The sequence below is a fragment of the Erinaceus europaeus genome, chromosome 4 (genome assembly GCF_950295315.1).
Source record: "Erinaceus europaeus chromosome 4, mEriEur2.1, whole genome shotgun sequence".
Taxonomy (NCBI): domain Eukaryota; kingdom Metazoa; phylum Chordata; class Mammalia; order Eulipotyphla; family Erinaceidae; genus Erinaceus; species Erinaceus europaeus.
Window position 1 is genome coordinate 98,615,469 of NC_080165.1, and position 15,703 is coordinate 98,631,171.

General features: G+C 40.5%; 1 protein-coding gene across 1 annotated transcript in view; it reads left to right on the plus strand.

Annotated features, from left to right (window-relative positions):
* Positions 1 to 15,703, plus strand: part of LOC103126722 (uncharacterized) — a 70,641-nt gene that overhangs the window by 1,036 nt on the left and 53,902 nt on the right. The window contains exons 2-5 of the mRNA XM_060190827.1: positions 7,121 to 7,268; positions 10,368 to 10,638; positions 10,904 to 11,019; positions 12,799 to 12,849. Of these exons, the coding sequence (XP_060046810.1) occupies positions 7,121 to 7,268; positions 10,368 to 10,638; positions 10,904 to 11,019; positions 12,799 to 12,849 (586 nt within the window). The remainder of the gene's footprint in view (positions 1 to 7,120; positions 7,269 to 10,367; positions 10,639 to 10,903; positions 11,020 to 12,798; positions 12,850 to 15,703) is intronic.

Here is a 15,703-nt window from a genome sequence, read left to right on the forward strand (position 1 = left end):
CCCAATTTCTTTAGGCATTCCTTAGCTCACTTCTCAAATGTGCAATCTGTAGGTTCTGAGGGTGTGTGTTAAGATGTGGTTTGTGACATACTGTTAGCACAGATCAGAATCTTTTCTTATTTTCATAATTATCACAAAGGTGTGAGAATCATAGTGAATCCACATACTTTATGTCAATTCATTTACAAAGAATTTAACCCTACCATGGCTCAGATGTGTAATAGTAGAATAAGCCCTCCTTGGAAAAAGTTCTTGACCTCAAAAATGTCAAGTGTCTGCTCAGTTTACAGTGAAATTTCAAAAAAATGAATCTAAGGTGTAAGTCCAAAGGAATCATGGGTATGAAGGAGTTAATAAAATTTGGGATAATGGTAAACTCAGAGACAGAGAGGAGGAGAGATGGCTTTCCGCAGGAGGCAAAGAGGGAATTCAGAGCCACTCAAAAGGAATTCTAGATCAAAGCTGCAGAGGGCATGAGTGACTAATCACACCAATATTTTTAACCCCCTGGCCTCTGGTTTGAGGCCTCAGCATTGCTGAGGAGGCTGGGAGGGTTCTGCCTCAGGGGGCACAGCTGTCTGGAACAGCTGTCAAACCTGTGGCCTGAGAGACAGGCTCTGCCAAGCCCTCCATGCTCAGAAGACAGCCCCAGAGAAGAGGGTGCTGGCAATGGGTTCCAGCTCCGGTGGGAGGGAAGTCGATCAATAAATCAGGCTGCCACCACCATGAGACCCACTTCACTGTGGTTGGTGGCTCCTGACAGAAATAGCAAAGGACTGTTTTATAGGTGACCCTAGAACAACCAGGCATGAACCTTGAGGACTCACATGTATGCAAATGTTCTTGTAAACTTGTGCTTTTTTTTTTAACCTTTTTTTTTTTTACCCCCCTCAGACCTGGAGCCTCACACAGTTATAATTTACTCTCTCAGCTGAATTTTTCATTCAAGGAGAGAGAAAGAGAGGGAGAGAGAGAGAGAGAGGTGTCTTGGCACATGCCCTACCCTGTGATCTCCCTCTCTTCTCTCTCCCCCCCTCTATCTCTCTCTCTCTCTCTCTCTCTCTCTCTCCCCTCAAACTTATATTCTCACTAAGGATAGTATACTACTGTGAATCTATTTTACTTGTGATTTTTTTTTAAGTTTTGTTAATTTCATATAAGGTAGTTTTACATAAGAGAGAGAAGTCAGAGCATCACTTTGGTACATGCAGTATCAAACATCAGACCAGGAGCCTAGGACTTGCTTTAGACTTGTGCTTTATAAGCTAAGCTATATCCCTAGTGTCCTTCTCCTCCTCCTTTGTTAATGAGAGAGAGAGAGGGAGAGAGAAGGAGGAGGAGGAGAAGGAGGAGAAGGAAGAGGAGGAGGAGGAAGGGGAGGGAAAGGACAGAAAGGAGGGGGAGGAGGAGAAGGAAGAACCAGAACATCACTCTGGCATATGCAATGCCAGGAATCAAACTCAGGACCTTATGCTTGGGGCTCCAATGCTTTATCCACTGTGCCACCTCCCATACCATCCCAGTCACATCTTTCTAATTTTTTTTCTAGTAATCTCTCCTTTAACTTGCTTGTTTTATTATAAGAATACAGTATAATACACATGCCATGCAAAAAAAAAAAAAGTGAATTGGTTCTATCTCATCAGTAAAACTTCAGGTCCAACAGCAGACTATTAGTACTTTTGGGGAGAGTTAAAAATTGTATGTGGGGCATGGTCCAGGAGGTGGCGCAGTGGATAAAGCATTGGATTCTCAGCCATGAGGTCCTGAGTTCAATCCTCAGCAGCACATGTACCAGAGTGATGTCTGGTTCTTTCACGCTCTCTACCTGTTTTACTTATGAATAAATAAATAAATAAATAAATAAATAAATAAATAAATAAATAAATAAGTTCTTTAAAAAATAATGTGAAACATTAATTTGCCAATAAAGAAATTTTAAAAAATTGTATGTGGGGGTGTCACTGAAATAGATCCTCTGAGAACACGCCTGCTTTGCCAAGCCTACGACCCAGGTTTGAGGCCCCAGTACCACATGGAAATATCATAGCTTTGGGGGGAGTTTTGTTGCTGGTACTGTGGTGTCTCTCCCTGTCTCTCTAAATCTGAAAAAGTTGACTCTGAGAGGTGAAAGTCATAAGTGACTTTTTGACTGGTTAATGTCCCTAAGCCTGAATGTTGTTTAAAGGTAACTATTTTCATGTGAGATAGAAGACAAAAGTCATGACCTGGGAGGTGGCATAGTGGCTAGAACAATGGAATTAAGAGTGTGAGGTCCTGAGTTTGATCCCTGGGGTCACATGTATCAAAGTAATGACCTAATTAAATATAGTTAAATAAATAATTAAATATATGTAATTTTAAATATATATATTTAAAAATAATAATATGTATTTCTGCCCTGGGAGGTGTTGCAGTAGCTAAAAGTCTTAGACTCTCAAGCATGAAGTCCTGAGTTCAATCTGGTTTTACAAGAGCCACAATGATGCCCTTGCTCTCCTCTCCTCTCCTCTCCTCTCCTCTCCTCTCCTCTCCTCTCCTCTCCTCTCCTCTCCCTTCCTCTCTTGTATTCTTCTTCCTCCTCTCTTTCTCCCTTCTCCTCTCTCCCTCCCTATATTAATAAAATAAAGCAAAGCAAAACAAAAAGATGGCAAGTGTCCATCTGAACTCCTTCCCTTAAACTCCTTGAACTTTTTTTTTCACCATGGTAACAGCCACCATCCCTCACTCTCTGCTCTGCATGGAACTTTCTTTGCCTTTCTCACCCATACAACCCAGGAATATAAGTTACCTATAAAAGTGGGTTTACTGGTAAGAACAATAATGTTTGATCTGTTTAAAACCAACTGAGCCCCCAAAGAGAGAATTTTTTTCTTTCCCTTCTGTATTAAGCACTTATGATGTATTCACCATTATTTAATTTTTGTTGACAACCATGTCAACAAAAGATTCCTACCAGATATGCATCTTAATCCTAAAATAGTATGATTGACGAATTTTTATATTATTTGATATGCATAATGTGAATATTGGTGATTAATCTAGCTCTCTCCAGGTTTAAGGTGCTTTCCAGTAAGTTGTGTGTATATATAGGGAGATACTTAAACTGAAAGAGCTGTTAGAAAGAAAAAAGCTCTTAGGGGCTGGGTGGTGGCACACCCGGTTGAGCACATATGTTAGCATATGCAAGAGCCCGGGTTCAAGACCCTGATGCTCACTTGCAGGAAGGAAGCTTCAAAAGCAGAAGCAATCTACCTTCTCTCTCCCTTTTTGTTTTCCTGTGTCCCTCTCAATTTCTCTCTATCCTAGCAAATAAAATAAATAAATAAAAGACTTTTAAAGCTCTTGTCCTTGCTAATCTATTTTAATATGATTAACATTCATCTAAACCTAAGTTCTAAATTCAAAGGATATCTCATATTTGATACTGATATATCATTATTGAAATATCAATTCTCAACATATATACTCCAAAAGACTACATGAGTGAGCACAGAAGCTTTATTCACAAAGTAGAGACAATACAAATGTCCATGAATGAATAATACACTGTGCCTATGGCTCGGTGGGGTGGTGCAGTGGATAAAGTATGGATAAAGTATGGAGTCTAGATTCTGGCATTTCATGTGCCAGAGTCTCTCTCTTATTAATAAATAAATATTTTTAACAACAAGTGCTATATCCATGCAACACAGCACTACTTTACAGTAACAAGGAACAAGTTACTGACAGATGCAAGTACAGGAAGGAGCCTATTTCAAAGTCTCTGTGCTATGTGAAAGACGTCAAACACAAAGATCACGTATGATTTATATAAAATTCATGGAAATTAGTAACAATCTATTTTATGAAAACAGATAAAGAATCTAAAAAGCAGATTCTTCATTGCATGGGGAAGATGGAGAAACATTGATTGCAAACAGAAAAATGGGAGAATGAGTACAGTTTTGGGTGTTTACATCTGTCATTGTTCATAGAACTGTAGACTTTGAAAGGGTTAAGTATGTAAATTCTACCTCAATCTAAAAAAAAAAGACGAAGAAGTTTCAATTCTCTTGCTGGCAAACCGTATTCAAATTTTTAACTAGGTTTTAAAATTTACAAGTTCTTTGTACTTTTGTTAGGTGCCATTAGGTGGCAGCACTGTCTTCAGATTGGATAAACAGATTTCTGAAAAAAGACTAGTGACATTGCAACAAAATAAAGGGCTCTGGGAAGGGAGGGGGAAGGGATGGAGAGGCTTTGAGGTCCTGGTGTACGTGGGGTTGGGGAGAAGGACCTAAGTTGGAAGTGAGAGTGTTTTGCAGACACCTATCATGGGGAGATGAGATATTGTATTCATGTGCCAACAACTGTACTGTAAACTATTATCCTCCCTAGAAAACATTAAAGAAAAAAAAAAGACTAATGATGAGAGAAAAAGAGAGAAATAACCAGAGACTCTGTATGAACTTTGTACTTTTTTGTAGTACTGAAGCTGATAAATGTAGTATATTTCTCAGAAAGCAACACTTTCTGTATTACAGTAGTCTAGTTAGGGAGTCATGTAAACAATCAATTGGTAAAGGATTACTTTGACTGAAATGAGTTGGAGAGTAATGGAAAACTACAGAGGGTTTTTCTTTTTATCCCCTGTTACTTTTCTATATTTATCTAGAAGTTTGGAGATACTGGTAGAGAAAAGTTTTACCAGAAAACTTGTAATTGGAGTTAAGTTTTTCTTCCTTCCTTTCTTTTCTTTCTTTTTCTTTTTTTCTAGAGTACTCACTGCTCAGTTCTGGTTTATGGTAGTGCTGGAGATTGAACATGTGACCTCAGATCTCTGGGCATGAGAGTCTGTTTGCATAACCATTACGCCATCTCCCCTGCCCAAGTGAAGAGAAGTCTTTCTTTTAAAGTTTTATTTATTTATTTATTAATCCCACAAAGAGAGAACATAAGAGAGAGAACCAGAGTACCACTCCTTTATATATGACGCTGAGGACTAAACTCAGGATCTCATGCACGTCAAGTCCTACATTCTCCTACTATGCCACCTCCCAGACCACTAGGTTTATTTAGTCTTTGAAGGATAGAAACATTTTAAATTTTATTATTTTTTGATAGAGGGTGAGAGACAGATCTGTAGAGGTAGAGAAAGACAGAGAAGGAGAGACTCTGGCAGCACTACTCCAATTGCTCATGAAGCTTCTCACACTGCAGATGGGGGCTGAGTGCTTGAACCCAGGTCTTTTTTTTTTTTTTTTTTTTACCAGAGCACTGATTAGCTCTGGCTTACGGTAGTGCGGGGGATTGAACCTGTGACTCTGGAGCCTCAGGCATGACACTCTGTTTGCATAACCATTATGCTATCTACCCTCGTCCAAACCCAGGTCTTTGTGCATGGTAACACATGCACTCTATTGGGTGTACTACCACCTGGCCCCAAAGATGTATAGACTTTGCTAAGTGGAGGAAAGGTATCAGAACACCCAATCAGAGGCAGTGTATCAGCAGGTTGGTGGGGAAAAGCTGAAGGTAAGACTGGTGCTGGAGGTCTGAGGTGATGGGAAACACTAGAAAGTATGCAAACATGGAACTACCCCAATACCAATATCCCTCAATCACAGTTTGTTGCATCCTTCCATCCTGTCAAACCCTCTCTCACCTTCTCCTCTGATGACCTTGGTTGGTCAGAAGCCAAGGTTTTGTGTTTGTTTAGCTTTATCTATTCCCTTGCTTTGGTTGAATCAGTAATGAACTAAATCAGCACTGTTCTGACCATATCCAGTTTGAGATACACAGTGGACACCGAGTTAGAAATGGGAGAGTATAGTCTGGAAACATAACTATAATACCATGCAATAAGCTTGCAACTCCAAGTTATTAACATCTACAAGAAAGCTGTGGGAGGTCTTCCAGCTTGCCATTATGAGTTTGGCATTCTAGCTGAGCATTTCTCAATGAGTCTTTTTTTTTACCTTTTTAAAAATATTTATTTATTTATTTATTCCCTTTTTGTTGTCCTTGTTTTATTGTTGTAGTTATTATTGTTGTCGTCATTGTCGGATAGGACAGAGAGAAATGGAGAGAGGAGGGGAAGACAGAGAGGTGGAGAGAAAGATAAACACCTGCAGACCTGCTTCACCATCTGTGAAGCAACTCCCCTACAGGTGGAGAGCCGGGGACTCAAACCGGGATCCTTATGCTGGTCTCTGCGCTTTGCGCCACCTGCGCTTAACCCGCTGTGCTACAGCCCGACTCCTTCAATGAGTCTTTTTAAAAATATTTATTTATTTTGGATAGAGGCAGAGAGAACTTGAGAGGGAGGGATATAGAAAGAAAGAAAGAAAGAAAGAAAGAAAGAAAGAAAGAAAGAAAGAAAGGAAGGAAGGAAGGAAGGAAGGAAGGAAGGAAGGAAGAAAGAAAGAAAGAAAGAAAGAAAGAAAGAAAGAAAGAAAGAAAGAAAGATAGAAAGAAAGAGAAAGAGAGATAGATACTTGCAACACTACTCTACTACTTGTGAAGCATTCCCCCCCAGCAGGTGGGACCAGGGACTTGAACCCAGCTCCTTGCACAAAGTAATATGTGTGCTCAACCAGGTGTGCCACTGTCTGGCCCCTTCAGCTGTCTTAAATGTAAGCATGAAAAGGAATGACAATGAATTCCAAGTTCACTGGGTCTCAGGCATCCAACAAGAGCCATTCTCTTCTGGATCTTCTCTGGATTGATCTATATATCACAAATTTTTTAAAATTTATACTAAGATCTACATATTAATTAACAAAAGAGATAAGGAGAGAGTAAAAGAGCATCACTCTGGCACATGTGATGCCAAGGATTGAACTCAGAACCTCATGGTCACAGTCTAACACTTTGTCCAATATGCCCCCTCCTGGATGGGACTAGAGCTGGAACTTGGGACCTCAAGCTCTTAGGTCCAAATTCTAGCCACTGTGCCACCTCCTGGACCACTATTTATTTTAATGAGATGCAGAGGATCAAACCCAGGGCCTCGTGCATGTGAAGGAGCTCTCTGATCTCCTATTAAATTGAAAGGGCCACACACAAGTGAAATGAAGCCAGAATGACTGCTATACAAGCTGTCTTTCTACATTTTTCTCCCTCTTTTCACTCACAGCCTCCTGCTGAAAAAGAAGACGTTTCTTTACCACTTCAAAAACGTCCGCTGGGCAAGGGGCAGGCATGAGACCTATTTGTGCTATGTGGTGAAGCGGAGAGACAGTGCCACCTCCTTTTCACTGGACTTCGGTCACCTTCGAAACAAGGTATGAACTAAAATGTGCAGCCAGCCAGTTAAAAGCTGATCGGTGAGGCTGACAAGATGGCTACCTGCACAACCCAGATTTGAGCCTGGCCCCCACTGCACTAGGAGAAGCTTTTTGTGCTTTGGTGTCTCTCCCTCTCTCCATCTCTGTCTCTATCTGAAAAAAATTCAGATGAATTTTTTCCTTGGAGCAATGAAGCCCCAAGGAAGATGACAAAACAAAACTCATCATTCTAGAGTGGCTTGCTTACTGGCTATTTTTCGTTTGACCAGTTTCAGCTTTATGTTTCCACAACACTCCTCAAACCTTTTTCTACTCTTTTTGATATGCTAGTGCAACCATAATCAATAGGTCATATGGGGGCATTGTTGTAATGTTCTCAGTCCTGCTGGGCACATCACTTCCACCGCTAGGAGCAGCTGTTACCACTTTGTCCCCTTCCCTAGCATTTAAACTGCCTTTGAGTCTATGAAAGAAATCACAGAGCCTTTTGATTTCAACTCACTCAAGCTACATTGTAGACGTGAAAAATCATAGTTTTTCTTCATGAAAATTAAGGAAGAACATTTTAGGGAAAACCTAATTCTGTTTTCTGCTCCCTCCTTCCCAGATAAATCTTAGACAGGGAGGGGTGACTTTCAGCATGGTGAAAGCTTCAGAACACTTGTGGACATCTCCACTGATTAATTATGTTAATCAGTCACAGCTAGAAGATTAAAGCATTGCACATTCCCAAGAGACATCTTCAACAAAATCCAGTTGGGTTTACACAAACCACTGCCTATGAATGTCTCTTCTTTCATAACATGCAGTGATATTTAGTTTGGGTGGAATCCCAGGGAAGAATCCAGGGTGGAATGACATTTTGGACTCACTCTTTAGAGATTATTTTTTTAAAAAATTTGATTGATTGATTGATTGATTGATTGAAGGGACAGGAGCGGAGGGGGGGAAGACAATATCAGAGCACTACTGTGGCAAGTGTGATGCTGAGCACTGAACTTAGTTCTTCAAACTTGAGTCCAACAATTTATCTATTGTGCCACTTCCTGGGATGCTAGAGATTATTTATTGGGCTTTTATGTAATGATTTCACATTCTAATCTCTTTCCTGTTTCGTGGTATAACAGTTTTAGCCACAGAAGATTTTTCTGTTACCACTTCTTCTGTTTTTTTTTTCCTCAATATAAACCTATTTCTCTAATGAGGAATAAGATCTAAGAACTGAGTGACTTGTCTAAAGGACAAGAGTGAGGACAGGAAAAGTTGTCTCAGTTCTTCAGATTCTGGGATTGATGACTTCCCTGTGAAATTACATGAAATTTTCTTTTAATATTTATTTATTTATTCCCTTTTGTTGCCCTAGTTGTTTTATTGTTGTAGTTGTTGTTGTAGTTGATGTTGTCGTTGTTAGGACAGAGAGAAATGGATAGAGGAGGGGAAGACAGAGAGGGGGAGAGAAAGATAGACACCTGCAGACCTGCTTCACTGCCTGTGAAGTGACTCCCTTGCAGGTGGGGAGCCGGGGGCTCGAACAGGGATCTTTACGTCTGTCCTTGTGCTTTGTGCCACCTGCACTTAACCTGCTGTGCTATCGCCCAACTCCCTGTTACATGAACTTTCTTACCTCACTACTATCACTACTACTACACTCTAGTCACAGGAATCATATGATGTACTTGCTCTTACTCCAGAACAATAAATTCATCCTCCCTCAAAACACCATAATCTAGTTTACTTCTATTATTATTATTATTTATTATTATTATTATCTTTATTTATTGGATACATACAGCCAGAAATTGGGAGGGAAGGGAATGATAGAGAGGAAGAGAGGCAGAGAGACACCTGCAACACTGCTTTACCACTCACAAAGCTTTCCCCCTGCAAGTGGGGTCTGGGGGCTTGAATCTGGGTCCTTGCGCATTGTAACATGTGCGCTCAACTAGGTGTGCCACCACCTGGGCCCTCTATTGTACTTCTTTTAGTTCTCTCAACTGTAAGTTTTCCTCCCTGCACCTAACACTTTGGTGTATTTCCACAGTTACATGAACAGGCACTTTTAAGTCATTTCTTTCCTCTCCATAAAGGTACAGAAAGCACTAGCTTCAAAACAAAACAAATATTGTATCCCTGAGAAAGTATACTGTGACATAAAGACCAAACTTAAGCATTAGGCTTTCAAGCATGAGGTCCTGAGTTCTATCCCTGGCATTGCATATGCCAGAATGATGCTCTGGTTCGCTCTCCTCCTCTTCCCTCAGACAAACAAAACTATCAGACAACCCCCAAAAGACCATTGTAGGGGTTGGGCAGATATCATATTGGCTGTGCAAAAAGGCTTTTATGCCTGAGGCACCAAATGTCCCAGGTTCAGTTTCCAGCATCACCTTAAGCTAGAGACAGTGCTCTGGTTAGTTAATAATAATAATAATAAACTAAACACACCCATTCAAAATGATGTGTATACCTATGTTCATAGAATCACCATTTGTAATAGCCAAAACCTGGAAGCAACCCAGGTGTCCAACAACAAATGAGTGAATATGAGAATTGTGGTCTATATACACAATGGGGACCAGGTGGTGGTGCACCTGATTAAGCACACACATTATATACATAATGGAATACTACTGAGCTATTAAGAACCATCTTCACCTCATCTTGGATGGAGCTTGAAGGATTCATGTTAAGTGAGATAAGCCAGGAAGAGAAGAATGATTATGGGATAATTTCACTCATGGACAGAAGTTGAGAAATAAAAACAGAAGGAAACACAAAGCAGAACTTGGACTAGATTTGGTGTATTGCACCAAAGTAAAGGACTCGGGATGGGGATGGTGGAGATGGTTTAGGTCCTGATGCATGATGGTGGAGGAGAACCAGGCTGGGGTTCAGAAAACTGAGAAATGTTACACGTGTACCAACAACTGTTTTTACTATAAACCATTAACATCCCAATTAAATAATAGTAATATAAAAGTAAATAAATCACTGTGGGAGGGAGATGGACTGATGCCGGGAAGCTAGCAGCAGGGCAATGAAGGCGGCAGAGACCCCCACCCCACCCTTTCTGAGAGCACCCGGTCTTGCACTCAGTCAGGGTGCCATGTGGAGCTACTCTTCCTGCGATACATCTCCGACTGGGACCTGGACCCTGGCCGCTGCTACCGGGTCACCTGGTTCACCTCCTGGAGCCCCTGCTACGACTGCGCCCGGCATGTGGCTGAATTCCTGAGAGGGAATCCCAACCTCAGCCTGAGGATCTTCACCGCCCGCCTCTACTTCTGCGAGGACTACAAGGCCGAGCCTGAGGGGCTGAGAAGGCTGCACCGCGCGGGTGTCCAGATCGCCATCATGACTTTCAAAGGTGGGGGGCCCGCCCCGGGCGTTTAGTGCAGGCCCAGGGCTGCAGGGTGCAGTAAGAACAGGTGGGGCACCAGGCTGTGGCGCACCTGGTTGAGTGCACCTGTTACCATGTGCAAGGACCCGGGTTCAAGCCCCCAGTCCCCACTTGCAGGAGGGAATTTTCATGAATGATAAAGCTGTTGACACATGATCATGTTTAAGGGGCCAGGGTTTTCTTTTTTGATGTGGAATCTGACTCGAGTTCTCCCCGCCCTTTTTTTTAAAAGATTATTTTTATTGCTGGAACACTTTTGTGGAAAATCGTGAAAGAATTTTCAAAGCCTGGGAGGGACTGCATGAAAACTCCGTTCGTCTCTCCCGACAGCTTCGCCGCATCCTTTTGGTAAGGGGCTTCTTTGCTGGTCAGGTTTTTTTGTTTTTCGTTTTCCCTCTGTAGTCATCTTTCTCTGAAGGAAATTTGTTTTCTTTTTCTTATATTTTCATATTGTGTGTGAGTGAGTGAATGAATGACTGAGTGAGAAATATAACTTTGTTTTCCTCTATGTAAAGTTTAACTGTGCTTTTCTGTTGTCGCTTTTATAATTGGGCGTGCTTTCCTGTTGTTTCACAATCCAGAGCCCTCTGCTAATAATTATTTCTTGTCTAGGTGGTGGCATGCCTGGTCAAGTGCACAGGTTCAAGCCCATGGCTCCCACCTGCAGGGCAGGAAATTTCATGGGCAGTGAAGCAGTACTGCATCTCTCTCTCTCTCTTTCCTTCTCTCTCTCTCTCTATCCAAAATAAATAAGTAATATTTAAAATTAAAATTCTTATCCTATCTCTGCACCCCAAAAATAATTTTAGTCCATAATCCCAGAGGGAGGAATGATAGGGGAAGATGACCAGAGAGCTCTGAACTCCAATTCCATCAGGACTCAAAACATTTGTCATCTGGAATCTTGTTTTGATTCCATAAATGAAAGGGAAGCCAGTCTGGAAAAGAGCATGTTCTCTTATCTGAAAGAGAAGTGGAAAAAGGAAGAACACTCAGAAGTAGCAATAGCAGTAGGTGTGACTTAGAAAGGACCGTAAAAGTGAATGAAAATGGGTAAAAATATATACAGATAGATAGATAGATAGATAGAGATATAGACAGATGGCTAAATTCATCGATATAGTCAACCCATATCTGTGACCTTGGGAGAACTATTGCATTTTCCACTGAGTGAGGAAAAGGACACAGAACTCTGAGGGTGGGAATAGTATAGAATTATACCCCTATTATCTTATAATTTTATAAGTCAATATTAAAGTAATAAATTTTAATAAAAATAAATAAGTTTTAGAAAGTTGGGCGGTAGCACAGTGGGTTAAGTGGCCATGCAAAGCACAAGGACCAGCATAAGGATCCCGGTTCAAGCCTCTGTCTCCCCACCTGCAGGGGAGTCACTTCACAGGCGGTGAAGCAGGTCTGCAGGTGTCTATCTTTCTCTCCCCCTCTCTGCCTTCCCCTCCTCTCTCCATTTCTCTCTGTCCTATCCAACAATGACGACATCCACAACAACAATAATAACTACAACAATAAAAAAAAGACAACAAAAGGGAATAAATAAATTTTAAAATAAATAAGTTTTTTTCTTTATTTTTCTTTTATTTTTTATTATTTATTTTACCAGAACACTGTTCAGTTCTGGTTTATGGTGGTGCAGGGGCTTGAACCTGGGACTTTGGAGCCTCAGGCATAAGAGTCTCTTGGCATAATTTTTTTTCTTTCTAGATGTATGTATTTGTGGATGAGGGTGATAGCATAATGGCTATGAAAAAAAAACTTTGGTGCCTGAAGTTTCCAAGTCCCAGGTTCAGTTCTTGGCACCACCATAAACCAGAGTTGAACAGTGCTGAGATGTATTTATTAAATGAGAGAGTAGAGATAGAACCAAAGCATCACTCTGACAAATGGAGTACCAAGGTTTGAACTCAGAACTTCACGATTGATAGTACAGTGCTTTATCTACTGCACCACCTCCCGGACCATGCCGTTGCCTTTCTTCTCAGGATTGTGCTCGTAGAATTCCTTCCTTTCCTCTTCATAACTCTTCTTCCTAATCCTTGCTAATGTGCTTTCTCCCCAAATATAGACACATCATCCACCCAGCTGATTTCTTTTTCTCTTTCAATATAGCCCCTGTATGAGGTTGATGACTTACGAGATGCATTCCGTACTTTGGGACTTTGATGCCTACCTCCCAGAAAGCCGCATGCAATGAACTATCTCTGAAGAGAGTGGGTAAAAGAACAATGCTGCTGGTCTTCTATACTTTTTTTTTTTTAACTCTCACTTCTTTCAAGTCTAGAGAAAAAAAAAATTGATGTACATGGCTTGAAAAAAAAATGTCTTGAGAATGGAGTATGAACACAGGCCCATCAAGTTAATTCTGTAAATGGTATGGTTTTTCATGCTATACCACTCCATGCTGGGGACCTGCAGAACTGCGCAGTCTTGGAGGACTAAAGTGTTCCATGTCCAGTTATAACTTTGGAGCAGTGAGAAAGCAGACCTTCAGTCCTTAAAAGCATGGCAAGATAACCAAGTGCTTTTGTTATACAAATCATTTTATAATCAATAAGCTCATGACTTGGTTGATTTTGAGCTTTCTATGCGATTCTTGATAGACTTTTTCATCAGGCCATGGTCTAAAGATCCTTCTAGTGAGAACATCTGGATGACTGTAACTCCAAACCATCTCCCCAAAACATTACCATCTGGGTGTGTCCTGCATGTTTTCATTGTCTGAAGCGTGTTTCTGTGTGTAGAAAAGGGTTCTGTTTCCTTGTTGTGTAACATGCAGGCACATTTAGGCTATTTTGTATCCAAGGATATTAAAATGAATGAGAGAACCATGAAAACACTCTCTACAGGTGAACTGATGCCCAGAGTAATAAATCTAGAGACATATCCTTAATAAAAGACTAAAGATTATACAGCACAACCAGACTTCACAATATGACTAGTAAATGCAGGGAAGGGAGTTCTTTGACTGTCGAAAAGCAAAAATGTCAGGGGCTGGGAGTTAGTGCAGCGGGTTAAGTGCAGTGGTGCCAAGCACAAGGACCTGTTGTAAGGATCCGGGTTCGAGCCCCCAGCTCCCGACCTGCAGGGGAGTAGCTTCACAAGTGGTGAAGGTGTCTATCTTCCTCTCCCCTTTTCTGTCTTCCCCTCCTCTCTCCATTTCTCTGTCCTACCCAACAACAACGACAGCAATAACAACAATAATAACAACACAATGATAAGGGCAACAAAAGGAAAAAAATAGCCTCCAGGAGCGGCGGATTCGTAGTACAGGCACTAAACCCCAACAATAACCCCCCCACAAAAAAAAAAAAAAGAAAGAAAGAAAGAAAAGAAAAAATGTCTCCTTGGTGGATCTGTTCACCTCAGCAATGACAACTAGGTCAAAGTTTTCTACCTTTTTTTTTTTGTATGTAGGTGATGCTTCTCTTAAAGAAATGTTCACTATAAGAGAATATGATAAAAGAGAGTAATATTTGGGTAGGATGATGTAGCATTGAAAGGAAATAGTGCTTTATCCAGCAAATTTTAGGAAGCTACCATGACAGAAAGTGCAGATTGGTTCTCAATAGCTAACCTTGACTATGAGAAAAATTATTCTTAAATAGACACATGGCTGTGCACTTATTACCTGATAATCTTTATAAAGCAGATGTATAAAGGAAAAATGGAGTGCACACCTGTATTGTTCTAATCATTCTGTACATAAATTTGTAAAGTTAAATATTAAAAATTCTTGCTATATATATTCATATTTTATGTTATGCTATGTAATGTCTTAATATTTTTGTTATCTTATTTCTTTTTTTCTGATATGTACAATCTTGATGTCTCATAGATCTATGCCTTTAGAAACAGTTCTAATAGGAAAATATATAATTGTAATATAGTCTGGCATTGTAAACATATTGCTATGGCAGTTGGGAAGATAGGTCAACTGGTAATGAAGAACATAGATTCTAATGCCTGAGGTTCCTAATTCAAGACCTGGCACTGCATGTACCAGAGTGGTTATCTGGCTTCTCTCTCTCCTCCCCCCCCGTCAATATGAAACCTCTCTGTGTCTATGTAATATAAAATAAATAGGTCTTTAAAAAATAATGTTGCAATGAAGCCATTGTTTTGATTTTCAGTAAATATTTCCCGTAGAAAGTTTTATTCTAGCTCACCTCAATTACCTGAATAAATAATAATTATGGAAATCTCAGAGATTAAAATATCAAATAAAGTAATTCCATCAAGCAATTTATAAAAATTTAAATTAATGTGGCATGGGGAAATAGCTCAACTGACAGAACACTGGACTTGCATGGCTGAAGTTCCCAGTTCAACCCTCAGTCCAGTATAGGCCAGACTATATGCTCTGAAGAATGAAGATTAAAGATGAAGGAGTTCTATTACTTGTAGTATAAAACTATTCAGTGCATGTGGTGCAAAGCCCAAGAACCAGCATAAGGATCCTGGTTCCAGGTCCCAGCTTCCCACCTGCAGGGGAGTCGCTTCACAAGCAATGAAGCAGGTTTGCAGGTGTCTATCTTTCTCTCCCCCTCTCTGTCTTCCCCTCCTCTCTCCATTTCTCTCTGTCCTATCCAACAAGGATGACATCAATAACAACAACAATAATAACTACAACAATAAAAAAAATAAGGTCAACAAAAAGGGAATAAATAAATATTTTTTTAAAAAAGTGTTGGGAGTCGGGCGGTAGCGCAGCAGGTTAAGTGCACGTGGAGCAAAGCTCAAGGACTGGCATAAGGATCCCGGTTGGAGCCCCCGGCTTCCCATCTGCATGTTGTTCGCTTCACAAGTAGTGAAGCAGGTTTGCAGGTGTCTTTCACTCCCCCTCTGTCTTCCCCTTCTCTCTCCATTTCTCTCTGTCCTACCCACAACGAAGACAACAATCATAACTACAACAATAAAACACAACAAGAGCAACAAAAGGGAATAAATAAATAAATATTTTTTAAAAGTGTGTGACTTATCACTGAAGTATGATTGGGATATAGCTAAGAAAACT